The sequence below is a fragment of the Mustela nivalis genome (genome assembly GCF_964662115.1).
Source record: "Mustela nivalis genome assembly, chromosome: 10".
NCBI lineage: Eukaryota > Metazoa > Chordata > Mammalia > Carnivora > Mustelidae > Mustela > Mustela nivalis.
The window spans coordinates 16760836-16788414 of record NC_139029.1 but is presented as its reverse complement, the minus strand read 5'-3'; the positions used below and the strand labels follow the sequence as shown (position 1 = coordinate 16788414).

General features: G+C 47.3%; 1 protein-coding gene and 1 long non-coding RNA gene across 2 annotated transcripts in view; one reads left to right on the top strand and one right to left on the bottom strand.

Moving 5' to 3' along the window:
• Positions 1-3383, bottom strand: part of GRHL3 (grainyhead like transcription factor 3) — a 34450-nt gene extending 31067 nt beyond the window's left edge. The window contains exon 1 of the mRNA XM_082687678.1: positions 3311-3383. Coding sequence (XP_082543804.1) covers positions 3311-3327 — 17 coding nt within the window. The 5' untranslated portion in view covers positions 3328-3383. The remainder of the gene's footprint in view (positions 1-3310) is intronic.
• On the top strand, positions 624-17001 carry LOC309842839. Its single transcript, XR_014299794.1, has 3 exons — positions 624-956; positions 3342-3499; positions 15175-17001. It is a non-coding gene; the product is annotated as an uncharacterized lncRNA (long non-coding RNA).
• Positions 17002-27579: the final 10578 nt, after the last annotated feature.

The window sequence follows — 27579 nt, the reverse complement described above, 5'->3', positions numbered from 1 at the left end:
GCTTTTAACTTTTCATTCACCAGCAGCGTAACTCCGACTTTTAATAACACACCTTGTGCACGACAAAAATTTGCTCCTGGCAATCATGGTTTCGACCACAAAACCACAGCGGGGAGGCGTTCCTGGTTAACTCTTTCAGCGCTCCAGGCAGTCTGGAGCCTGGCACTCCTGAAGATCAGATGGAGCAGCGAAGGAGGCCTGTGGTCACCCACTGGGACGTTCCTTGTACCCCCTCCCAGCCTCAGTCCTGTCTCTCCAAGGCTTTGGGGAAGGAGAGTCTAGGCGGTGGGTAGGCTCCCAGTCTGCAGACTGAGCCACACTGTAGAGGGGAATCCTGGCGTGCCTCACTCACTTCTCTCTCTTCCACACAATAGACCTACTGTGTGCGGATCACTTACTCTCCCAGCCCCTCATTTCCTCCCAGGAGGAGCTAGCCAGCGCTGCTGCGCCTAGCACACAGTTGGTCCTGTAGCACCACTCTACTTGTAACTTCAGAGGTGCCGGGAAGACCCACAGAAACTGTCCTAAGACCCCGGCGTGCCAGCACGTCGCCCCCAAGAGGCCCTTGAAGCCAGCGCGCAGGCGCGGGCTGTTTTCCCGCGAGAAGACAGCCACACGGGACTAGAGCGACTTCCGGCGCCCGCCCAGGATCCCTTGCTGGCGTCTCCAGCCCCGGGGCAGCCGACGGTGCTGGCTGGCGGCAGCCAAGGCGTGCTGCGTTGGCCCGGAGGCTGGCAGACGCACCCGGCAGGCGCTGGGCCCAGCCACATGAAAGGCAGAGCGCTCCACCCGCCAGCTGCCTTTAGCTGGGTTCTGACGCCGCCGTCATGCACCCCAAGACCGGGCCATCGAAGGGCCGCCTTCCTCCCCAGGCATAGGGATCAGGCTGTCCTTAAGGAGCTCCAGCCCCGGGGCCGGGTGGCCCACGAGTGGGAGCACACGGTTTCCCCTGCCAGGTAGGTGTGCATATCCCCTATTGGACAGAGGAAGAAAGTGAGGACCAGGGAGGAGAAATAAATTCACCAGACCCTGGGGTTGCTAAATGGCAGAATTTAGCCCTATGCAAGCCTGGCATTTCCCACCACACCAAGGCCTAGCAAGATTTCATCATTCTGTCGGAGCTCAAGATGGACGCAGGGACCAACCCACTTCACTCGGCACTGTGGGGGGAATTCGACAACCAAGACAGTGGCCACAGCAACACCAACAGGAGCAGCTCAAAACTTGCAAGCCAAGCACTTGTTCCCCCCACCCCCCACTTATCCGTAAGGGTAGCTGAGCCCCCAGGCCCTGAGGCTCTGTCATTGTAATCTCAAATGGTGGCTTCAGAGTCTGCCTGCAATTACGCTGCGGGGACAGGTTCCCCTCACCCCACCCCAAACGGAGAAGCCTCAGCTGTCAGCGGATCTGACTTCAAAACCCAAATCATTAAGGAGGAGAAACTCAGGAAGCTTTCTGTTGGAGTAACCCAGCTTCAGGACGCTTACCCCTTGAGGGCCACCAAAGAAAACATTCTGTCTGTAGCCTCTGCAGTTTTAACCAACGAATCGAAGTGGGATGAAGATACATCCTAAGATTTTTGTGTTTTCAGAGTGTGGAAAAATAGAAAGCAAGAGGTTCAGAAATGCTCACTGGTTATTTCTGTATGAAGTAACAAGGGTATTATTAGCTCCCTACCAGGCTTTAAACCAATCACTTTTTTAAAGTGGTCGGATCCCCCAACAACTCCATGAAGTGGGTAGCACTATGGCCCACAACCTACAAGTGAGGAAACTGGACTCAGGTGAAGTGACTTCCCCAAGATCACACAGCTCATTAGTGGCAGAGTCGGGGCTTCAACCTACTTGTTGCCTCCAGTGCCCCTGCTCTTATTCTAGTTGTCAACACATTGTCAACCCCAGGGAATTTGTTCAAGAGAAATCTAATGCCCAGTGACCGTACTATGAACATAGTCGGCTAACCCAGAACTCAAGAACTAGCTGGTATCATGGAACACTGTCTGCAGTTAGGATCCACCAACAGCCCCCTCCAGTCTCACGTTTTTTGTTGTTGTTTGTTTGTTTTTAAAGATTTTATTCATTTTATTTGTCAGAGCAGAAACGGGGAGCAGCAGGCAGAAGGAGAAGCAGGCTCCCCGCCGAGCAAGAAGCCTGATGTGGGACTCCATCCCAGGACCCTGGGATCATGACCTGAGCAGAAGGCAGATGCTTAACCCACTGAGCCACCCAGGCGTCCTAGGTCTCATGTTCTTAAAACAACCTATTGAAGAATAGCTAGAAAAAAAGATCGTTGAACCCTTGTCTCTACCCACACACCTCTGAGCATGGCAAGAGGAGAAGAGTCCATGTTTTAGAAGTTTGGCTTCTCCCAACTCCCTGAGCCCAAGCTAAAGCAGCCCAGAATCCCAACCTTATCCACCTTCTCTGAGGTCTGGACCCAAATCAGGGGGTCTGTGGTGAAAGTCAGCATCAGCCAGTGGAGAGTCTAAATCCCAGATACAGGAATGAAGGCACCTGCATCCTGCCAGGCAATAAAGATGACCTCACTGAAAACCACATCTCAGCTTCTCCAGCCTTAGAACTGCCTCTGAATAAAATCAACCTCTTTATTAATGCATCTTCAGACCTTGGCTCTGTGCCTAGCATTTTACAGCTTTTATCACACTTAACTCTCTCAGGATTCCTACAAAGCATTCTTGTACCCATTTTCTGGATGAGGAAGGTGAAGCTCCAGTAAGTTGAGTGACTTGTCCAAGATCACATGCCCCAAAATGAGCAGAGTCTTGGTTTGAACTTAGGTCAGGCTGACTACAGAGGGCATATGTTTAAACACCACTCTAACCTTCCCACTTGGGACTGTTCCAACCCAACAAACAAGTCCCTTTAGAGAAACCCAACTCTCTGCCTAAGACAGCTCTTAGAACGACCTCAAAGAAGTTCCTTTTGGCAAGAAGATAGAAAGCCTAGATGGGATTGGGGCGGTCTCTGATTTCCAAGTCCCTTCACAGTATCAGAAAGTGGTGCCGAAAGCCTTCACAGTTTCAGTCCTGTGTTTCCCTACCTGGCTCGAAACTGCTCAGCAGACAGAGGGGGAAAAAAAAATACCAACCTATTTTCCCAGGGAAACATTCACCTCTAGCTTGAGATAGGGCTTGCCTCAGCACGCCAAAGTGAAATCGTCAGCCCATTCATTTACCCTTACAAATTGCTCTGTGAATCCTGGCGCCGGCCTCCCTGTGCTTCCCCCTTTTGGGAACCCCATCGAGCCTCCACGCTCAGAAAGCACCAGGCATCCACCAATGTTTACTCACTCAAGTTCATTCGACATCTTCTGGCTCCCAGGCTCCCAGGTTCCCAGGCTCCAAGACGAAGACGCGCACCAGCACCGAGGCTTTGCTGACTGACCGCTTGTCTCTTAATTCTTGCCTGACATAGACATTCCCTGCCCAGGGAAGTGTTTGATTTATGTTGAGGTTTGAGTGTCCAGATTTTGCTGACAGGTAGGTTCCCGGCAGCGCTGGTGCTGATTGGCTATGGGTACAGGTGCCGGCGACAGCAGGTATGCCTCAACAGGTGCAGCTGTTAACTCTTGGCCTGCCGAGTTGGGGGTGGAGCCAAGGGGGCCGGCTGGGTGGAGCTGGCCAATTCCTTCCTAGGTGAGGGGGTGGGAGGAGGAGATCAGGGAGCGGGGAGGGTGGAAAAAAATGTTGGAGAGATGATAGCTAGAGGAAAAGTACAGAGACAGATACTTGGCTAAAGGAAATCTCGATTTCTGTTTCTAGTTAGTATCCCGGATACTCAGGAATACCACCCCCACCCCGCCAAATTTTGTTGGCCCTTTTTCTATCCACCATCAACTACTTCACAGCCACTGGGGAATCGTCAAAGGAGAGAAGAGATCCCCCAACCCTCCCGCCCCCCCCCACCCCTGGCCAGGGGGGAGAGTTGTCTCTGTGTAAGCGTTCATCCTCTTTTTCAGAGCTTTCCCCTTAGATACTAATAGCTTCTTTCTGAATAATGTTTTACAGTTATTCAAGTGAGTTCTTGGATTCTCACAGTAACCCACTGTGGTGGGTATTACTGCACCCCTTCCTTCCCAACACACCTTACAGGTGAGGAAATGGGGGCTGCAGAGGTCAATTTATTTGCCCAAGGGCAAAGCTAGTGAGCATCCGAGCCCAGATCTGAATCTTCAGTCATCTCTGAGTCTGGCTGTCCGTTTAGTCATCTCCACTGACTGGCTGTGAGCGGCCTCAATTCAGCAGACATTTATGGGGCACCTGTTGGGTGCCAGGCCTTTTTCTGGGTTTGGAGGAGACAGAGGCCAAGAAGACAAGGATCACTGGTTTTTGTTTGATTGTTTGTTTGTTTAATTTATTTATTTGACAGACAGAGATCACAAATAGGCAGAGAGGCAGGCAGAGAGAGAGGGGGAAGCACACTTCCCGCTGAGCAGAGAGCCCAATGCGGGGCTCGATCTGAAGACCCTGGGATCATGACCTGAGCCACCCAGAAGCCCCAAGGATCACTGTTCTGGAAGAGTCTATAATCTGGAGAATGTGTGTGTGTGTGTGTGTGTGTGTGTGTGTGTGTGTGTGGTGGTGGTGGTGGTGGCAGGGGGGCAGCTGGGGGTAGGGTGGGAGGCAGCCCTTTATTTGGTGTGATACAGATCTGAATGAGATATGAGCAAACCAAATGCCTGTGGTCAGCACAGAAGGGATGGAGGGGTTGAAACCGGCCACCTCCAAAGCTTTAGCTAGCTGGCCATTTCACCCTCTAATAAGTGCTTTCTTCTTCATTGGAAACGCAGGAGAATCAGATACCTGTCAGACTAAGAAATTATAGAATAATTGCTGTGAGCTGCCTCTGTAAAGAACAAGGTTGGTAAACCTAAAAGATCCACAAACACAAGTAGGAGAATGCTAGAGCTGTTTTTAGAGCTTCCATCAGGATTAATTTGAAATTAAATCTAAGCCAGAGATCTTGGTATCTGTTTTTTTCCCTCTCTCTTTCTGTTCTCTGCCCACCCCTTCTTCCCTTTTAGCAAATTATCTCTTTGCTCTGTCTTCCTGGGAGCCTCACCTTGGCCCACTCCTTTCTCTCTCAGGGAAGGGTGAGGTTTCAGCCACTCCTGCCAATACGATGGAGGTTTTCAGGGTAAAGTCAGAATCCATAGGAGAGCCCTCTTGGCGGGCGAGGTGGGGGTGGGTAAGCCTATGGAGAAGAGTTTGAGAACTGTCAGAGGTTGGCTTCTCACTGGAGGCTCTGTGTGTGTGGCAGCCAAGGGGGCCCTGACAAGTAACAGTAAATAGTAGTAGTAATTGCTAATAAAGCCACCAGCTCAGAGCAGGGCTTCCCAGCGGCCCTTGTTAAAGTAAACACTCAGTCACTGTGTCACACCACTTCACTGGGTTCTCTGCAAAGCTCTTAAAACTTTCTGATATTTTCCTAATTGTTCATTGTCTGTCTCCCCTTCTCTTGGAATGTAAACTCCATAAGAGTAAAGACCTTGTCTGTCCTGCCCTCCGGTGAATCTCCAGTGCCGACTACAGTGTCTGGCAGACAGCCGGTGCTCAGCGCACCGGGTAGCAGGCATCGTGCCGCGCCTCGACTCGCAGTGTCTCATGTACTCCTCCCAGCGACCCTATGAGATAGGCACTGTGGTGATCCTTGTTTTAGAGCCAAGGAAACTGGGGTACAAAGTGAGTAAGTGAGTCATTCAAGCCGCAGAGCTTAGAAGTGGTAGAGCTAGGGCTGGGATTTGATCCAAGAGCAGAGCCTGGTGTCCAACCACTTCACAGATGTTATTGGTGGCAGGAGAGCCACTGGGTGCCAGCTGTAACTGCAGAGCTCACTGCGGCCCCACGGATGGCACACGTGTCTGCCCACCTCCTGGGAGGCTGGGAGTTTCTGTCAGCTGTGTTGCAACTCACAGGTAAAGGGCTGTGGAGGTGACTCATGTTGGCTGGGCTCAGATGGAGGCTGGGATTCCAGGCGGCGTGTCTGTGCTCGCTGGGCTTTTTAAACTGGGTCTTCTCTCTCTCTCTGCTTCTGAGTTTTGCCTCTTTAATCACCTGCACCCATCTGCAGAGATTAGCAGAGGCCCAAATCATGGGGCAGAAGGGTCCCATGTCTCCAAACACAGGAAGGCACCCTGGACGGGACGGAGGGATTAGTGCTCTCGGATAAATAGGGAAACCAGGGGACTATTGACAAGGTTGCCGGACCCCTAAGCAGGAGCATGGCTGGGAGCATGGCTCCCAGTTGTGAAGCGTGGACTGTCCCAGCCCTTCCTTAAATGAATGAGAGATGCCAGGGTTTGAGAGAGACACTAGGCCAGCATTGCACCCACCCCCTTTATCTTCCTGTGTAGTATGGGCATGGCCCAGGGCGAGCCTGGGCTGCCATCTCTTCCGCTCTTTGGATCGGCCCAATTCTTGGAAATTTTGGCTGAGGAGGGTGAAAACAGAGACCAACTGATCACATGTGACATAATAATTGTATATGCATGATAGCAATTGTAAACAATGGTGGCTGTTATTTTGCTCTTTGTATGTGGGAAACACTGCTTAGAGTTATCTGTGTTAGCTGGTAGTGTTGGTCTGAGTCTGGCAGATCCGGGTTCACATTCTGGCCCAAAATAGCATGTTGGGCAAATGACTTAGACTTTCTGCGCCTCCGTTTCCTCAACTGTAGAGCGAGGGTCACGCGAGGATTAAATGAGATGGTGTGTGTGAGGTGCACTGGGCCGTGCCTGGCACGTAGCATTCCATCGTTGTTTGGAAAGACCTTTTTTTCTCATTTAATTTTCACATAAACCTCATGAGGAAGCTCTTCCCTCATTTTACAGGTGAAGAAACTGACTCAGAGATGACATCTCAAAAGTGAAAAGCTAGTAAGTAAAAGAGTTGAGATCTGAACCTACATCTTTCTGCCTCCATTCTTGGAGAACTAGATGGAAGTCAGGGATTGTCCTAGGTTCAAGTTCTGCCTGACACCAACCACTTTCTAGCTCTATGACTGGGGTAAATTTCTCTCAGGAACTCAGTTTCCCTCCATCTGGGACAAGATTAATGGATCACTGTAAGGGGGGAGCTGCATATCAGATCATCTAGGTTCCTTTTTCTAGATTACTTCTGGAATAGAAATGCCCTTCTTCCCAACACATGATCTGCTCCCTCTGGAAGATGGCATGGTCCTTCATCTCTCCTTTTCTTTTCCAGGATTATCTCCAAAAAGAGTGTTACACTCTTGGCATGTTAAGGAGGAGTAAAGGTTAGGACTACTGAATTAACCATGTGCTAAGAGCAAGGGCTGTTTTGTTTGTCTGCAGAGGTTGTGCACTGCACTATCACACTGCCATTGTACAGTACAGGACTTGTGCTATTGGACATGATGGCACTGCTTAAGTCTTTTTTTTTTCCTAACACATTAAGACTTCATGGATACCCAAAACTTAATGAAAAATCTGTTGACCTATGTAAACATATTCAAAGGGCAAATTCCCAGATGTTAACAGTACTTCTCTGTAGGTGCTGAAATGACAGAATTTTAATTTTTTACCTCTCCCCTGCCAAGTTTCTACACTGATCTTGCACTGCTAATTAGAAATGCTATACAAAAAACCCCAGTTTTGTTTTGTTTTTAATATTTTTATTTTTTAAAGTAATCGCTACACCCAATGTGGAGCTTGAACTCACGACCCTGAGATGTAGGGTCACAGACCCTACTGACTGAGCCCACTAGGCATTCTAAAAAACCCCAGTTTTGTTATTTTTTAAAGATTTTATTTATTTATTTGACAGAGATCAAATGACAGAGAGATCAAATTTGACAGAGAGGCACGCAGAGAGAGAGAGAGGAGGAACCAAACTCCCCGCTGAGCAGAGAGCCCGATGTGGGGCTCAATCCCAGGACCCTGAGATCATGACCTGAGCTGAAGGCAAAGGCTTAACCCACTGAGCCGGCCAGGTGCCCCTACAAAACCCCAGTTTTAATGCCCACTAGGTGGTCCTTGTGTCCCCACTCTTTCAGGAGCGAAGGTAGAAATAGAGCTAGTAGAGATTCAGAGTCCTTGCTCGAAGCTTCCCTGTGAAGTGTGTGAATGGAGAATGGGGGCTGCCCAAGTCACAGCTCCTAGCAGGGAGCTCAGGAATCAGCCCTAATCTTGCTTTCATTCAATTTATTATCATTTATCAAATTATCATCATTTCTCGAGCACCCATCCCATGATACTTGCCTAAGATGCTTTATCCCATTCCTGCCTGTCAAATTCGGTGACCTAATCTACCCCAGCCAGACTTGGCTCCTGGAGTACTGCCAAGTTGCTAAAGGATATTAGCTCGGCAGTCAACACCCCAGACCTTGGATGAGCAGATCTCTTCCTTGTTACCCGAGTTGCCTCCTCACTGAAGTGATCACTGTGAGGACTGAAGGAGATAAGGTCCTTAGTGCACGCTGTTGTCGCTGCCTGGGTCAGGAGCACCTCAAGGTGCTTTCTGTGCATGTCCTGTCATTCTCCTGAGCTCCCCATTTTCCAGAAGAAGAACGGGCCCCGAAAGGTGAGGTAACTCAGCTAAGGTCACGTGGCTGTCTCCTTGGTGACAGAATCAGACCAAAGTCTGCCTGACCGTAAAGCCTCGGAAATGGATCTTTCAGCCTCCTAAGGGCCTTTTTGGGAAAAAAGCGTTGGATGGAGGGGCAGGGGGAAGGGGAAAGGGAAGGAGGGAAGAAAGGAAGGAAAGCAGATAGATCGGCTGATAGGATTTGTAAGGTAGGAAGGATCTCTAATCTTCTGGACTGCGGAAACCACACGGAACAAACTAAACTTCACAGGGCATCTGTCCCAGATCTCAACATGAGTGTTCAATAAATATTTGTTGAATAAATGAAAAGTGGATGAACATGAATAATTCACACAAGATCATTGATATTGTGGCCATATCAGCTGTTGCCTTCTGTCCCCACTTCCCAGAGAAGACTTCCAAAGTCTGAATTGCTATTCTCCTTCCTAGTAGCATATACCTTTGGACCAGTGACTCCTTTCTGGAAGTTTCAGTTTTCCCATCATCCCTCGACGGGGTTGACTTGAGGATTAAGTTCAATAAGATTTCAGGGAAAAGCCAATGGCAAGTAAACCATAGGTACCCAATAAAGCCATGTTTATAGGTGAGCACCCAGCTTAGAAAGGGGTCCTCCTCAGTTGCTTCCTATTTCCAGCCTCAACACACATCCCAGCTTAGTTCCCAGCACTCGGCACTCCACCTCTGTTAACAGCCTGTTTGATGAGTGAAGCTCTTTTCAGTTGAGAACATGTTTTCCTATGCTTTACCTCCTCTGGTGAGCCACAGTGGATGGGGGTAGTCAGAGGGTGATGTGTTTTTGGCCCTCTTTGTACTCAATGTTTGAGAAAGCGTCCCTACTTAAGCAAAGGAGTTCGGATTGGAACCTCAGATTTTGGATAAAGCATCAACCTAGATACCAATCCTAATGGGTCCCAAATGCATGATTCTGGGCCTGCACCTAAAGCTCCATGAACATTCCATCGCAATATTCCTCGCTGTCCCATCACTGGGCTTAAGTAGAGGGATAGGCCCCACACCCTATGCAGAGAATATAACCCAAATTTAAAAGCCTGGAAGGACCTGGAAGTTGTGCTTGTGGAGGATCGGGATGGGCAGCATCCATTGTGTTCTGTGCTTGAGATTTTTATCACAATTCTGCCACTAACATGACCTATATGCCTTCCTAGAAGTGCTTTGGACAGGAAAAGTCATTGTAGGGTCTGGAGTGGTCCTCAAAGCATCTCTTAAAAAAACTAAGAGAAAGTCTCTGATTACCTGGATACAAACAAGCAAGGGTTTTTTGTTTTGTTTTGTTTTGTTTTTCCCCATTTACCAAGTTGATAAAGATGAAAGAAAATGCCAAACCCCAGTGTTGGCAAGGGTGAGGGAAGACGGGCTCCCTTCTTGCTGGAGGGAGGGTGAATCAGTCCAAACGTGGGCTTTAGATTTTAGCTCATCTTTGATCTAGCAATTTCACTCATAGGAATTTAGCCTAAGCAAGCAATCTCTGTGTAAATAGTTATCTGTGAGGATATGCATCAGCGCATTTTTTATAATCCTGAAAAATGAGAATTAATATAAATGCTCTTCGACAGAAGCTCAGTGAAATAAGTAAGATACTCCATTAGAGTGGCACGCTGAGCCGCAGTTTTTGCGGTGTTGCAGAAAGCCCCTTAGTGCGTTGCAAGTTATTTACTGAGTTTACAGCACAGTTGTTAGTGTTTATGAGTCCTTACAATATGGCCTGGGCTTACTGTTTAATCTCATTTAATCATCGCACCAGCCCTATGAGGTAGCTGCTGTTAACCTTTTACAAATGAGAGGAGGGAAGCCCATTCATGATGCAGCTTACCCAGGGTCATTCCAGGGAGCTTCTGGGTCTTGAAGCTGGGTCTGAGTTCCTCATTTTGAGTTTTGAGTCTCAAACTCTACTTTTACTAAATTAATCCACCCCCCCCCTTTTTTTTTTAATACAGGGTCCACAACCAACATGGAGCCTTGAACTCACGACCCCAACACTGAGACCTGAGCTGAGATCAAGTGTCGGATGCTAAGCTGACAGAGCCACCCAGGCACCCCTAATCCATTCTTGTTTTTAAAATCCATTTATATTGGGGCACCTGGGTGGCTCAGTGGGTTAAGCCTCTGCCTTTGGCTCAGGTCATGATCTCAGGGTCCTGGGATTGAGCCATGCATCGGGCTCTGCTCAGCAGGGAGCCTGCTTCCCCCTGCCCGCCTACCCCGCCGCCTGTCTCTCTGCTTACTTGTGATCTGTCTGTAAATTAAAATCTTTATTAAAAAATCCACTTATATGAATAGAAAGAATAGGAAAGCTACACAACAGAGAGAATGGGATCAGGGGTCATTTATATTTTATTCTTTTGGTTTATCTGTGGGCATTATGTTTTCCGTTAATAAAAGAAAGAAAGAAACTACAGTTATTAAAAAGTAACACATCAGAGAGGGCTTGCCCCTAAGCTGGGAAGGAGGAAGTAGCCAAAGCACTGTCTGGAGACTCTGTGTTGCCAGGAACTGGTCAGAGCAGAAGGCAGTCAGGGAAAGCAGCCTCCACCCTAAAAGGAGAGGGCCCCCTGGAAAGAACAGAACCCAGCTGGCCCAGCCTTGGGGGCCCACTCTTTCCATGGACCTGGATCCACCCCCATTGCAGGCCATCCCGAGCCTGCACCCTAAAAGGGCCATTAAACAAGATACTGCACCCTTCCAAATTTAAAGAGCTTTTCTGAGAAACACCTGTTAATCCCCACTAACCGCATGGCTAAAACATATTCCCCCTGCCTCTCATCTATCTGCAGGGGTCAGAGTAGGGGCTTGGAGGGTTCAGGGGAGAGTTTCCTTATGGAATGACAAGGAAAATGTCCAAGGCCTGGCTGGGACACAGAGAGCCCCATGATGAACAGGAGTATCTGGGGTCAGTGATGCATTCCTAGGTCAGAGCGGGGGTGCGATGGGGCCTGCTCCAGCTCCCAGAGGGTCAAGTAGGCAGGATAGACCAACCCATAATGTTCGTTGTTGCTATGTCTTTACAGGTTCTCTTCAAGGTCTGCCCCTGGTGTTTGCTGAGATCTGATCTCACTGGAGAAGGGGTTGGGGAGAGATATGTTGGGGTCTCCTCGGCCGTGTAGTGCCAGGTTAAGTGCTCGACCTTGAACCTCAGACATTGAGGTTTGGATTTTTCTGAATCCATGACTGGTCTGCCCTGAAGATTTTTAAGGCCCTCAGTTTGGTGGCAGGTGGTCAACATTGGGGAGTGGGAAGGGGAAGAGCTTCTGTGGCCTACTTGTGCCCTCAAGAAGGCCGCTACTCAGAGGCCGTCATGGTTCGCCACTCCCTCATGCCTCTGCTCACCATTCCTGCCTGTGCTCAGGACAGTCTGCCCGCCCTGCCGGGGCCCCTGCCGCATGGCGGCTGGCTTTCCCTCCAGACTCCGTCCATCGATTTGGTTCTGTCATCCTCTCCTTCCATTTTCCAATTGTTCTGGGAGCTCCTCCACCTCAGGACCCGCCGTCTAGATGTGTGCATTATTCATTTAAGGAATATGAAGGTGTATTTAATAATTAAAAATTATGGAAGCTCTTCGTTTTTGAGCACTTAAGTATATGCCGGACTGTGATAAACACTTTTCCTGCCCTATTTCACTCAGTCCTTACAACTGCCCAAAGATTTAGATCCAATCACCACCTCTAGCTTATAGATGTGGAATCGAGGCATGAAGAGGTCAGGGAACTTGACGGGGTCCTACAACCCTAGGATGAGGGGGGCTGGGATTCTCAACTGAAAGGAGCTTCACTCATCAAAGCACCTGCACCTCCAGTCTTCCCCTACCCCCCCTTCCCCTTCCCTCCTCCTCAGCGTGATGTAGAATCCGCATCCAGAGCACCAGCCCCAAACACAAACGCGTGCATGCCCACACACAGTAGGGCTCCTCTAGCTAAGATCTTGGATTCTGGAACCAAACTACTTGAGTTCAAATCTTGACTCCACCATTTCCTACTTATGTGACCTTGGGCAATTTCTTTGATCCCTCTAAGCCTCAATTTCTTCATCTTGAAAGTAGGCACAGCTCCTGCCTTGGAGGGAGTTAAATGATTTCACGCATGTGAAGCATTTCGCATCGCTCTCGTGCACCAAGTCCTGGTAATGTCAGCTGTTGTTGCTGTCATTATGGATGGCTCATCTTGCCTCCCAGGGAAACAGTGAGTTCCTTGTCTTGTCTCTTCTTCTGCTCTGGCCCCCACAGCTCTCAGCCCAGGGCAGATTCACCCAGGGATGGACGTTAGTCACCAGGCTCCTCCTCCTCAGAGGGGATGTGAGTGTGAGTGTTCTCTCTGCCCAGACTGCCGAAATCTGAGTCATGACTTGATTGCTGTCCCTGAAGAGATGCCACAACCTCAACCCCCTCCCCTTTCACAATGAGCTCTGTCATTGACGCCCTCCTCGGGCAGGAGCAGACACCCCCGGGATTACCCATTAATGGACCCTGAGGACACCTCCAGGAGGAAGAGGCTCAGTAGGCAGATGACAGGGACCTGACTCTCCAGCCAGTGACTTTGGCTGTTTGACTATATTCAGAACCATCAGGGGCCTCCGAATTGATTGATGACCCAGTATAGGGCCGCAGTATTTCATTGGGCTGCCCTTGGATAACCGACAACTTTCGCTCGGCCCCATCTGGACAGGACACGTTTGGGACCCTTTTGTTTCCCTCTTGTCCAATCTCCAGGCCTCCGGAAGCCTGTGAGGAGGTTTGGGGGAAGTTAAGGTCCTCAACTTAAAGACTTACTGTGCCTTAGATAGTTCAGTGTTAATGATTCCAAGCTCCCGGTCTCTAGCCAGGCCTAGCTTCAAAACCTGACCCTGCTTTTGCTGGCTGTGGCTCTGAGCTTCCTAACTTGTTTCTCTGCATCTGTTTTTCCATCTGTAAAATGGCAACAGTAGTAGTATTGACTCCATAGGATGATTGTGGGGATTAAATGCATGTGAAGCACTTAATACAGTGTCTGATATGTGGCTGTCACCAATACTGTTGTTAAGCAGTGGAGAGAGAGCACTGGACGAGGAGTCAAGAGGTCAAGTCAGAGGTCTGCAGCTCATTGGCTATGTTGACCTTAGGCAAGTTAAATCCCTTCTCTGAACCAGTTTCTTCAACTGTGAGATGAAAAGTTTGGGTTTGAAGGTCATTCAAGTTCTTTTTATTTATTTATTTTTTAAGGTTTTATTTATTTATTTGACAGAGAGAGACCCAGTGAGAGAGGAAACACAGCAGAGGGAGTGGGAGAGGGAGAAGCAGGCTTCCCGCCAAGCAGGGAGCCCGATGTGAGGCTCCACCCCAAGACGCTGGGATCATGACCTGAAAGCAGACGTGTAATGACTGAGCCATCCAGGCACCCCAATAAATACGATAAATAAAATCTTTTTTTAAAAATGATGAATTAAATATGCCTGACAGGAATGTGTTTATAATTTCTTAAATAAAGGAACAGGTTATAAAACAGACTATAATCTTATTTTTACAAAATAAACTTAAGGCCTGAGCCACCCAGGCACCCTTATTCATTCAAGTTTTTTTTTTTTAGCTAAGATTTGTGATCTGTGATTTTGAAGGTGCCTCCCCCAAAAGAAAACAGAGTGGTAGAAAGAATTAGTCCCAGATGTCCTTATCTGCTAGAATCACATTTCACAAGCCCCAACAACTTGGCACCATCTTCAGATGTCCCCCATCCCCACCTCCCCATCCAGCAGCCAGTAGGCTGAAATGTCTCAACCCAGGAGCTGTTTGCAAGACTCCAAGAGGCTTTCTGAAGCCACCTTGAGACCCCAGGGAAGGCAAGGGGCTAGGAAGTGAAGCCTGCATTACAATGAAGGGCCAACCTCAAACATCACACCCCAGAATGTTACCCTCCCTGCCTCTGGCTACAGGGCTACAGTCACTCTTCACTTCCTCAGAATGGATTAGTTTATGACAAGGGAGGGATGCTTCCCCTGGAGCCTGGGGGTATAGTGATCTGTTATAAAATAGGCCCCTCCAGGGAAATGGAAGGTTTGGGTTTTTTTTTTTTTTTTTCTTTTTTCTTTCTCTCTCTCTCTTTTCTTTTTTTTTTTTTTTTGGTGTAGTGACCTCTGACATCGCCCCATACCCCACCCCCTGGCCTCTCAAGCAGTCTGAGTCACCCCCAGCAGGGGGACAAATCTGGGGTTAGAGGAGGCGTCTGGCATCCCCAGGAATGAGAGCCCTTCCCCACAGGAGTGTCCGTTAGTGCAGAGTCCCACTGAGTTATTCTTATGTCCTGTTTGACCCCAGGGGGATGAGATTGGTGGGATTTACAGAAAATAAAAAGCATTTGGTTTCAACTAGTTCTACCAGTTTTCCCCCCTACAGTAAAACATCCCTTAACCATTTTAACGTAACAAATTTCCTTTTACAGAGACAATGGGCTTTGGAGGAATTTATTGGTGGTGACAAACAGAGGTGCTTTTTACGAAGCCCTTGGTGCTCAACGCATGCCAAATCTTTTATACCCATTATCTTATTATTTTTTAAAAAATTACTGATTTCACCGTGAGGGAAAAATATGACGATTTTTATTTTTCAGGTGGGGAAACTGAGGCACAGAGAAGCAAAGTGATTTGCTCAAGGTGAATGGTGGAGCTGGGACTTGAACCTGGGCCGGAATTACTCCAGAACATCTGGCAGCCACAATCTGGTGTACAAACGTGCTGGAAGCCTTGTTGGTGAAGCCGTGCCTCGACGGTGATGAGACCCAGGTCTGACCATCTGTCATAGCATCTCAGAGTCTTCTGGAAGGACCACCTGATCATCTTCTAGTCCGACAGCTAGGACCACTGCCTCGCAGGGAGTATAGGTAACTTGTCTGAGCCGGTCCTGGGAAGGGCAGAGCTCAGCCTTTCGGTCCTTGTCTGTGGGAAAGAGGCCAGTTCTAGCAGTAGAGCTTGTTATGGGGGACTCGGTTTCCCAATCATTGTCATGACCAATGGCCGGTAACCATGAACTCTTCCCTCCTTTTCCTTCTGTCCAGCAAGTGCAGCATCCCAATGCAGCCAGTTGTGAAGAGAACATTTCCATAGGAATTCTGCAATATGGATTCCTCTCCAGGCCCCAGTCCAGTCCAAGCCAGTTCCTCTTCTGGCTGGGAAGTTTCTTTCCTCTTCCCACTTCTATGAAACTATTAGGCTCAGCTCAAGCCCACTCCTTTCTCCCTTCTCCTCCTACCTTCCTCAGGCAGTAGCTCTCTCTTCTTCACAGCTCCTGGCTCTACCGCCCCATCCCCACCTCCACACCTCTGCTGGACCCCAGTCCCTCAGGAATTCTCTAGAGTCACATCAGGGAATCCCACAGATGCATCCTGGACAACACAGGAATGCCAAAGACATCCCAGGCAAAAAAGGTTCTGGGATCAAACCATTTGGGCAAAGCTGCACACCAGACCTTCTTCTTCAAAATTAATGTGCAGTCAAGTCCTTGGAAAGGCTAGCAGTCAGGAAACTGTTTTGTTTGCTTTTTCAACCCAGGGTTTCTGGAACTGTGATAACCACATAATCATCTTCCCTGTCCCTACCGCATACCTGTGACAACAGGAAAAAACCAGTGATCTACTGGAGAACACACTTCCGAAAATTCTACCCCAGCCTTCCGCCTGAGTTTGCAGTTAGTCTCGCTTTCACTGATTTCAGCCTTTCCTTTTTCTTGGGGCTAATCTCACAAAATAATCTAAGGCAATGTCAGCCGAGTAGAGTCTTCAAGAAACATATACTTGATGAGGATGAAGATTTTCTTAAGACTTGATTATGATGCCCAGAATACATCAAGGATTTTCTAGAATGTGGGAGGAAGGGGAGTAGAATTTGAAATAACAGCAGATCGTCTTTACCCAATTTTTATTAGTTTCCTAGTCAGAGGACCAAAGCCAGGGATGGAAAGTAATGGAGAATAATCAAACCAGACCTTGGTCACAGACAGATTGTTTTTGAGTGAATGAGTGAACAGACTTTCTGACTGGTCAGAAGGTTGGAAGGCTGTAAATGAATGCCTGCACGTACGTGTGAATGAATGAAGGAAGATTGGAAAACTGGTCCCCAGATTAGAAACTGCCACCCATGTTCAATGGAAGAAGCCAGACATAAACAGAGGACACTGTGAATGTTTCTACTTATATGAAGGTCAAGAACAGATCAAGCTACTCTACTATGGAAAACACAAAGCTGTGGTTGCCTTTGTAGAGTAGGCATTGACTGGAAAGGGGAAAAAGGGCTTTGGGGTGGATAGAAATAGTTTCTCTCTTGATTCCGGGGATGGTTACACTAGTGTATACTTTTGTCAAAATTCACCAAATTGTACATTTAAGATCTGTGCACTTACCTGTATTGTCAATTTCATCTAAAAATAAAAATCTTACCACTTAGGTCTCCCTGGCTATAATTTACTCCCTTGTCCATTATTTTCTCAAAGTGCTTTGTCTACACAGGCAGCACATCCCTTTATTTTTTCTTTGAAGGTGATATTTATTTATTAGAGTGAGCGAGAGAGCACACAAGCAGGCGGAGGGGCAGCAGAGGGAGAGGGAGAAGCAAGCTGCCCACTGACCAGGGAGCCCGATGCAGGACTTGATCCCAGGACCCTGGGACCATGGCGCCCCAGCACATCACTTTAACATAGACTGCCCTCTAGAAGAATTCTTCATGAGCATGTCTTTTTGCTTCCCCCACAGCATGTGAGCTTCCCCCTAGAGCAATGAACAGAGCACACAGTGAGCAATGAACTAACATTGGTGAGATTGAGTTGAGGCCAGATTCATAAAAATCAAGGAAAACAACAAGAGCTATCATATATTAAGCAACTTCTGTGTGTCAGGCTGTATGCTAAGTTCCTCACATATTTCATTATATATACATTATTTATACATCTATATTTATATGTATACATACATAGAATACAAATATATATATATATATATATATATCTCCCCCACAAGATAAATACAGAGTAGCCATTAAGTCTGAAAACGGGCAAAGAATAACAAATGCGAATGGTTTAGCTATATTATATTATATTTATTATATTATATTATATTATATTATATTATATTATATTACAGGCAAAAGCGTAGTATATTTCCAACTTTCTGGTCAGTGTGTGATTGTGTGCAGATGTGTCTGTGTCCGTTTTACACGGAAACAGACCCAAGGTCACAGAAATATGTAGGACAATAGCAGACAAACCCAGGATGCCTGAGCTCCGAGGAGTCGAGCTTGACTATTTCCAAAGTGGCATCACGTAAATCCAGAAGAGATGTTGTGAGATCTTCCTGGCCAAGGGACGTGAAAACAGTTTCCTCGAAATGGAAAATGTGTGTGTGCGTGTGTGTTCTGAGAGGCATAAAGGCTCTAGGGGCTCCCATGGCTCCCGGAAGGGGCTGCTTAGCAAGAGGAGTACTTGGGTTTAGAATCCTAACCACCTGCACCATTTATTGGCTGCATGACATGACCTTGGGCAAATTATTCACTACCACTCAGCCTGGGTTCTCCCGCCATCAAGAGAGGTGTGGTAACAGTGCCCATCTCCTGGTGTTTTGAGGGAGGATTCAATGAGATAAAACACATAAACCTCTCAGCGTGGGTGAGTTCTCAGTAAATGTTTGTTGAGTTTATTATTATCATTTTGCTGTTTTCAGTCGGATTACAACTCTCTGCCCTCCCCCCTGCCTCAAACAACTCTTTGGCCTGCTCCCAGCTTCCCCTTTTCCTCAGAAGGTGGACGCTCAGGATGGGACCCTCCAGCAGCAGTTGTGACAGACAGTTTGAATCAGGAACAGTTATCACAGCGGCCGGTCAGCTCAGGGAGTAGAAAGAACTAAGTTCCTGGTGGGGGCGGGGAGGGTCACTAGGGGATCCCTAGCTGATTTGGGAAAAACATAAATCCTTGTGTTTTTGTTTTTTTTTTTTTTGTTTTTTTAAGAATCCTTGCCACCTGCTTTGGGCTTCTTCTTTCCTAGTTCATTCTGAAATGAGGAATGAGGCTACAATGACCCGAGGGCCCTCCTTTGAATTGCACGTGAGTCCCACGCCTTGCAGGTCCAGGGCTGGTGGGAAGACTGGACCCCTTTGGCTGGAACCTTGCCCTTTGGCATCTTGTGTGAGAGGGGCTGGCTGGGCATAAGGCTCCCCTTATTGTAGTTCTGAAGACCAGACCTTAAGGTTTCCTGCTTTTTAGTCTGAAACAGCCCCTGGCAGGTAGAACATGGCAGGGAAAAAAAACCCTCTGAACATTTCAAGCGTTTGGTTTTTTTGATTTGTAGATTCAATAAGCCAGTGTTATTTGAAATAAAGTAGCAACCCATGCTTGCTGAGAAAGGGGGGAAAAAGGCAATGAAAATGCAGATAAATATAATGAAGAATATGGGGTGCCTGGGTGGCTTAGAGGGTTAAGCCTCTGCCTTCAGCTCAGGTCATGATTCCAGCGTCCTGGGATCGAGCCCCACATCAGGCTCTCTGCTCAGCAGGGAACCTGCTTCCTCCTCTCTCTGCCTGCCTCTCTGCCTACTTGTGATCTCTCTCTCGCTCTGTTAAATAAATAAATAAAATATTTTTTAAAAATTTTAAAAATATAATGAAGAATAAAATAATAATACATTTAATAAATAACTGATTAATTTTCCATCTGAAGAGAAGCACTGTGTTCTTCCCTACCTCTTTCTCTGCTTACAGGAAGACCTCGGCCCCGGGACTAAATGCACAGGCTGTCTGAGGTGCACTTTAATCCTAGCTGTACAGATGTGGGCTAGTCTCCTAAAGGGTCCAAACCTCATTTCCCCAACTGTAAAATAAAATTAAAAACAGCATCTATGATATTAAAACGTTTATTTAAAAAAATTTTAAAGAAATTATCTATGTTGGAGCACCTGGGTAGCTCAGTGGGTTAAGCCTCTGCCTTCGGCTCAGGTCATGATCCCAGGGTTCTCGGATCAAGCCCCGCATCGGGCTCTCTGCTCAGCGGGGAGCTTGCTCCTCCCACCCCATGCCTGCCTCTCTGCCTACTTGTGATCTCTTTCTGTATGTCAAATAAATAAATAAAATCTTTTAAAAAAAGAAAGAAAGAAATTATCTATGATATAGGGTTGAAATAATGCTGTGTTCTTTTTTTTTTAAAGCTTTTTTTTTTTTTAAGATTTTTTTTTTTTTTTAATTTATTTAGTCAGAGAGAGAAAGCGAGAGCGAGCACAGGCAGACAGAGTGGCAGGCAGAGTCAGAGGGAGAAGCAGGCTCCCCATGGAGCAAGGAGCCCGATGTGGGACTCGATCCCAGGACGCCGGGATCATGACCTGAGCCGAAGGCAGCTGCTTAACCAACTGAGCCACCCAGGCGTCCCAATGCTGTGTTCTTATCACAGCAAATACAGTCTGTCCAGAAAAACAACATCCCTCCATGGACACTGTTCCCTGTCTTTTTTCTCCCATTAGGCAACACTGTGAATCTCTCTCCAGTATTAACTACTCTGTGAAGACCTTTGTGTGGAAGACCTGGTCTCATTTACCAGTCTCCCAAGGACGGAGAGTCCTGTTACATCCAGTATTTCATTATTATAACCAATGCTGCATTAACGTAACTATAGCTAAATCTTTGCAGCCAGCCACAGTTATTTCCTTGGGGCCAATCTCAAGAAACTGAATTGCAGGATTTTAAGGGTAGGCACAATTTTAGGACTTTTGATACCTGTTACCAAAACCGTCCTCCAGAAAGACTGTACCAAGTTCCTTTCCCACCAGCAGGGAATCAGAGTGACTGTTTCTCTGCACCATCACCAACACTGGCTTTTATCATTTTTGTCCATCTTTAAGCAATTATTCTTGAGCAAGGGTTTTCTTTTATCTGTCTGATTCAACTGGGAACTCCCGGAGGGCAGGGCAGGGAGGTAGCTCCTTCATCTCTGTGTAGCTCCTGTGCCTGGTACATGATCTACCCACAGCAAACACTCCAGATATACTCGAACTGAGTCTCAGAAGCCAAGACTGATTTTTGAAGTGCCCCGGGCAGACAATTCTTATTAAATGCAAGACCTAACCACCAAGGATTCTACCTAGATGCAATTCAGGGACTATACACGGAGGAAGACAAATGCATTTCCAGAAGCACTGGCCTGATATTCAGATGTTAATCAGCCAAGTGATAAATTCTGAGATCAGCCTGGGTTGGGGCCACTGATCTGCCAGCAGATTTGCATGTGTAACTTGAGATCCACTCCAGTTTCAAATACTTAGAGGAGCTCTGAGCCAGGATACTTGGGTTTCGCACTGTCACCATTCTGGCGGTGGCCCAGGACACGTCACTTCATCCTTTTGGGCTTGGTGTCCCTATCTGTTCAGTGGGGAACACAATTGTGTTTCCACTAAAGTATATCAACAGTCATGGAATGCTGTCTCCCTCTCCCTTCTAGCACCTACTGAGGATTTATTATGCCTCCTGTCTGTGCTGGGGGCGGGTTAGTGTGATGCAGAAGGCACTTCGGACAGCCTGGGTTCGAAACCCTTGCTCCGACGCTATTGCTGCATACACTTGGCAATGGAACTAATAAAACCTGCCTTGGAGGGTTTCGTGGAGAGATTAAATACCCTCATCTGTGCAAAGCATTTAGATAGAACAGTCCTTGGTACCTAGTAAGCACTAAGTGTCCGCACCATTATCTGATTTAAACCTCACAGTAACTTTGTGAGAGAACTATTTCCTATTGACTCCGTTTTTTAAAGATGGAAAACCCGGAGGAGAGAAGTTACACAAAGGGTAAGGAGAAAGCCAGGACTGATCTCACATCTGTTTGACTCAGGACTTTTCCATTTACAAGATGAAAGATTCATATTTAATACAACATTAAATTTATATTAAGTATCTTAAATTATGTTAAATATTAAATAATATTAAAGTTATATTAAATATCAAAGCTGGAAAACAGTCCAGATCATCTAATCCAATCCCCTCACCTGACAAGGCCCAGAGTGGAAGGGACTTGCCCAAGGACACCCAGTAGGATAGTGACAGTATAGGGCCATCAGCCTCCCAATGGTGTCTCATGAGCCTGGTGACGGGTGCCAGCAGCAAGGAGGCCTCTCCTGTCGCTGCCCTTGTTTCTGGGCTAGTGAGCGGAGCCCCAGAGCTTGTGGGGACATGAGCAGCTCTGCAGCCCAGCCCAGGCAAGGTGCCAGGAGAAGCCATTGTTGCCATCGGCCACTGCAATTACTCCTTTTGTCCATAATTCTAGGTCCGGGGCCCCTCCCAGGGGGGAATTAATCTACCATCTCCTGCCTGGACTTGCCCTCTCTGCAGCTGCCCCCAGGGCCAAGGCAGGGCGACCCAAAGTGGCTGCTGGGAAGTCCAGCCAACCCCTCTCCTCACTTCCTGTCCGCCACCGCACCTGGCGAGCAGGGGATGGGAAGCTGCCCCCCTCCTCTGCAGCTCCCACCTCCCCTGCCTTGTTTGCAGCCCAGTTTCTTTTTAAGAGTATAATTTATTTAACCCCACAGATTAAAAAAATAATGACTTCAACATACAGTCAGTTTAATAAAGTGTTAACGAGGTATTTTATATTCTTTTTTTGCCCAAGTCTTCGAAATCTGGAATATATTTTACACTTACCACACATCGCAACTTAGATGCTACCTTTTTTTTAAGATTGATTGATTGGTTGATTGATTTGACAGGCAGGGGTGGGGGGCAGGAAGCACAAGCAGGGGAAGTGGCTGGCAGAAGGGGAAGCAGACTCCCTGCTGAGCAGAGAGCAGACCTGGGGCTCCATCCTAGGACCCCAAGATCATGGCCTGAGCCAAAGGCAGACGCTTAACCGACTGAGACACCCAGGTGCCCCTGGATGCTACTTTTTTTTTTTTAAATATTTTATTTATTTATCTAACAGACAAAGATTACAAGTAGGCAGAGAGGCAGGCAGAGAGAGAGACAGGGAAGCAGGCTCCCTGATGAGCAGAGAGCCCAATGCGGGGCTCGATCCCAGGACCCTGAGACCATGATCCGAGCTGAAGATAGAGGCTTTAACCCACTGAGCCACCCAGGCATCCCTGGATGCTACGTTTTTAAGGGTTAGTAGCCCCAAGGTGGAAACAACCCAAATATCCATGAACTGAGGGATAAACAAAAGGTGGTATATCCATTCAAAGGAATATTACATATTCAGCCATAAAAATGGAAAAATGCAATAATGGAGGAAACCTTAAAAAAAATATGCTCAGTGAAAGAAGCCAGACACAGAAGAGTGTATACTAAAGGATTCCATTTACATGAACTGATCAGAAGAGGCAAATTCATAGAGACAGAAAGTAGATTATGGTCACCAGGGGCTGGAGGCAGGGGGAATGTGGAATGATTGCTAATAGGTAGGAGTTTTCTTTTTGGGGTGACATAATATTCTGGAATTAGAGGTGACTGTTGTATAACCTTGTGAAGATACTGACAGCCACTGCATTGTATACTTTACAATGGTGAATTGAGTGGTATTGAATTACATCTCAATAGGAAAGTTCATGATAAAAATATATTAAAACTATGGAAAGAACCTAGATGTCCATCAACAGATGAGTGGATAAAGAAGATGTGGTATATATATACATATATATATGTATATATATACACACACACATACATACACAATGGAATACTATGCAGCCATCAAAAGAAATGAAATCTTGCCGTTTGCAATGACGTGGATGGAACTAGAGGGTATTATGCTTAGTGAAATAAGTCAATCAGAGAAACACAATTACCATATGATCTCCCTGATATGAGGAAGTTGAGAGGTAACATGGGGGTTTGGGGGTAGGAAAAGAATAAATCGGGGGGCCTGGGTGGCTCAGTGGGTTAAAGTCTCTGCCTTCAGCTCAGGTCATGATCCCAGGGTTCTGGGATCAAGCCCCATATTGGGCTTTCTGCTCAGCAGGGAGCTTGCTTCCTTCTCTCTCTCTGCCTGCCTCTCTGATTACTTGTGATATCTGTCTATCAAATAAATAAATAAAATCTTTTTAAAAAAAGAATACATGAAACAAGATGGGATTGAGAGGGAGACAAACCATAAGAGACTCTTAATCTCACAAAACAAACTGAGGGTTGCGGGGGGGGGGCAGGGGGAGGGGAGTAGGGAGAGGGTGGTTGGGTTATGGACACTGGGGAAGGTATGTGCTATGGTGCGTGCTGTGAAGTGTGTAAGCCTGATGATTCACAGATCTGTACCCCTGGGGCTAATAATACATTATATGTTAATAAAAAAATAAAATAAAGTATATACTAAAAATACAAGGTAGTCCTACCAAAACAATAAAGTCATCCTTAACAGGAAAATATTTTGCATTGATTCACTTTCCAAGTCTAAATAGAAATTAGTTAAAATTAAATAAAATTGAAAATTTGGGTCCTCCGTGGCACCAGCCTCCAGTAGAGTCTCAGTAGCCACACATGACCAGTGGCTATCATATTGGATAGTGTAGCTCTGTGGTATTGATGCTTCCTGTAATGGAAAGAGGTTCTTACTGACCATCCTCAGCCACCCCTAGGTGAATCCCGAAGGGATGGGAGGCAGCCTGGTATGGCTGGTGGTGGACGAATGAAGCATTAAGAGAATAGAGACCCCTTTCTTCCCACCATGAGCAAAATCATATCAATTTTATTCTTCCTTTCCAACAACTCTGTCTTACAGTTGAGGAAATCCAGAACATGACAGAACCAAGAGAAATCCTCAAGACGGCCAATTTTTTTAAATTTACACAGGGGCGCCTGGGTGGCTCAGCTGGTTAAGTGTCTGCCTTCAGCTCAGGTCATGATCTCAGGGTCATGAGATCGAGCCCCATGTCAGGGTCCTCGCTCAGTGGAGGGCCTGCTTGCTGCTCTGCCTACTTGTGCTCTTTCTACCAAATAAATAAAATCTTAAAAAAAAAAAAAAAGAGGCAAAGTTGTTTGAAAAAAAAAATCTTACACAGAGTACAATTCATTCTGTGGTGTATAATTCTGTGGGTTTCAACAAAAACGTAATATCTTGTGTCCTCTACTACATTCAAGATACAAAACTTCTCTTTCACTCCCCAAGTCCTGGTGTACAGGGCCCGTCTCTATACTGCACGTAAACTGTCTTAACTAATTCCCCTCAAAAATCCTGCGAGTGGTCATTCAGTGGAACGTGAACCAAGATCCAGCAGCTCCAAAAGTCCACATTCTTAACCACTACTTTATGGGATTCGTTCACTGAGTGCCCATTGTGGATCTGGTCTTCATTCGAGTCCCCCATTTCACCTAGCACTCCGCCTCACGTGAGCCTTGCTGAGGAGCGGGGTACATAATGTCCTGGGAGGTGGTCCCCCTCTGAAGCTAGAAGCCTCCTATCCCCAATAGCAGCTTCGGAGCGGGGCAGGCCCAGGGAAGCCCAGGGTTGCCCGGAGAGCCCTCCTCACCCACCATGCCTGGAGGAAGGGAGGCTCAGGTGGACATCCCAGGAGACTTGCCCAGCCGACACCTGGGGTTGGGGGGCGCGCGGAGGCTAGGGTGTTTCTCACCATCCCTGGGAAACCACCACCAGGGTGTTCACACTCAGTTCTCAGATTTCGTCAGCCAAAAATGTTGTTTTACTCTCAAATGGCCTCTTGTCACCTTCCTGATCTTCCAGATCATTTAAAAAAAATTTTTTAAGGTTTATTTATTTATTTGTCAGAGAGAGAGAGCACACAAGCAGGCAGAGCGGCAGGCAGAGGCAGAGAGAGAAAAGCAGGCTCCCTGCCAAGCAAGATGTTGCAGGACTCGATCCCAGGACCCTGGGATCATGAACTGAGCCGAAGGCAGCGGCTTAACCGACTGAGCCACCCAGGCATTCCTTCCAGATCATTTTTGTACCCCCCTCTCTTTCCTCCAAGTAGGGGGATGTTAAGACTTTCTGGGCTTAAGTGCAGGTCTGGAAGGAATCAGGCTGCTTTTGAGGAAGCTGAAGAAAGTACCAGAAGCCTCTCTCTGAGGCCTTGCTCATCCTAGCCCCTACTGACAACACTGGCCCCCACACACACCCCCAAAAAAGGCTGAGAAAGAAGCTATTCCACACTTGAGGCTCCCGTCGCTGCAACCCAGGTTGAACTAGCAAATCTCTATAAACACCCCCATCCCCCACCTTGGAGAACCATACAGTCGTTCTAAGCCCCGGCCTTGAAGATAGAGCAGAGGCCAGGAGAAACCACACATTTGAGGTCGGTGGAAAGGTCTGCATCTTCTAGGCACCTCTCCTTACAGGAAGAAGCCAGGACTAGGGGAAGATGTCCCATGGAGGCAAACACAGCCTGTGAATGATAATTTCTCATTAGCTTCAGCTCCTGGGCTGAACTGAGGAACAGGGTATAAAAGCAGAAATTAGCTACGACATCTAGATTTTGTGTCTGAGTCAGAGACCGTTTGAGCCAAGCTTGAGTTGGATTTACCAAGGTTTCTGGAATCTCAAGTGTAATGGATGTTTGTTGAAGGAATTTATCAAACTCTCCAAAGACAATTAAATAAAAATTTTAAAATCTCATTGCCCCGCCATTCAATGTTAATATTTTCAACCCTCCTCACAATTTTCCTGTTTGTAAGTGGACTCTTTCCCACAAAACCAGGGTCCCACGCAAGGTGCTATGTTTTATAAACTTGCTTTTTTCATAGAACCAGGTCAACGGTTCTTCTTTGTTGTTGTTTTTCTAAAGGACCTTCTCAATAGGGAAATTATTAGTATAACCAGAAAGGATACCCCCCAGCCTCCCGGGAGATGAACATGATGAAGCACAGCGACTGGAGGGTGCCTTATTAAGTAGATAAATTCCATTTCTTCTTGTTAAGCATGGCTGTTAAACACTCCTGGGCCCAAGATGAAAGGAAAGGGACGTGGCTGAATCAGCACCTTGGGTTCACTGTGCCGGCCACCTGTTTTATTAAGCGTGCCCGTGTGTCAAACCCCGCAGAAGGAAGAGAAAGGTGTTTTTGTTGACTGGGACTGTATCTCCTCACTCTGGCCCCTCCCCTGCCCACTTCAGCCTGAGAGAGCTTGAGGCTACTGGTGAAAGCCTCTCACAGATCTACCTCAGAAGCCCGCAGCTCAAGAAAGCAGTGACTACAACTTTGCTATCTTGGAGACCAGTTTCTAGCCCTCTGAATTTAATTTAATTTAATTTAATTTATTTTATTTTATTGATTTTATTTATTTGAGAGAGACCACAAACGGGGGTGGAGAGGGAGAGGGAGAAGCAGGCCCAGTGAGGACTCGATCCCAGGACCCTGAGATCATGACCTGAGCCCAGGGTAGACACTTAACCAACTGCACCACTAGCCCTCTGAATTTTAAAAGAATGTATGTACAGTGTATCTCCCCAGTTCCACGCTAGCTGTAGGTGTTGGCTTTGCCCCCCAGTGACGGGAAATGATGGGCCTTTGGCCCTTGGGGACTAAGAGCCACCCCAACGGGAGCTGAAGTAGCTCCCACCCGCCCACGGAATGAGCCCGCCATTTTTGTTCCTCAACCTGTCCCCGGTCCTTCCCAGTGAAGAAACTGAGTTGCCTGGGACAATGTCAAACTTTGCAAGGCCATAAACGACCTATAAAAATCCTAAGACAGAATGCTCAGGAAGGAGGAAACACTAATGGAGGAAATTCTGAACGCCCTAAGCCTGCTCATTAATACGAGGGACATAATAACAGGCAAAACGGAGAAGCTTATAAATTAAGATGAAGCCTCAGCCTTGTCACAGGTGGGACCTGGCAGATGGGAACCGGGGGTTCGTTTCTGGGGTTAATGGAATCGTGCCTGGTCCTTGGGATTGCCTCATGCCAGGCACCGTGTTTCCTTCCTGCCTCCCCGGGAGAGGTGAGTAAGTGTGAGAGAAGGGATCAGAGCACAGTCACCGCAACTCGGAGTGATACTTGCTCTGGGCCACAGAGGGAAGTGGGTCACCGGGGACGATTAGAATTGCAAACTTTGTCTTAGA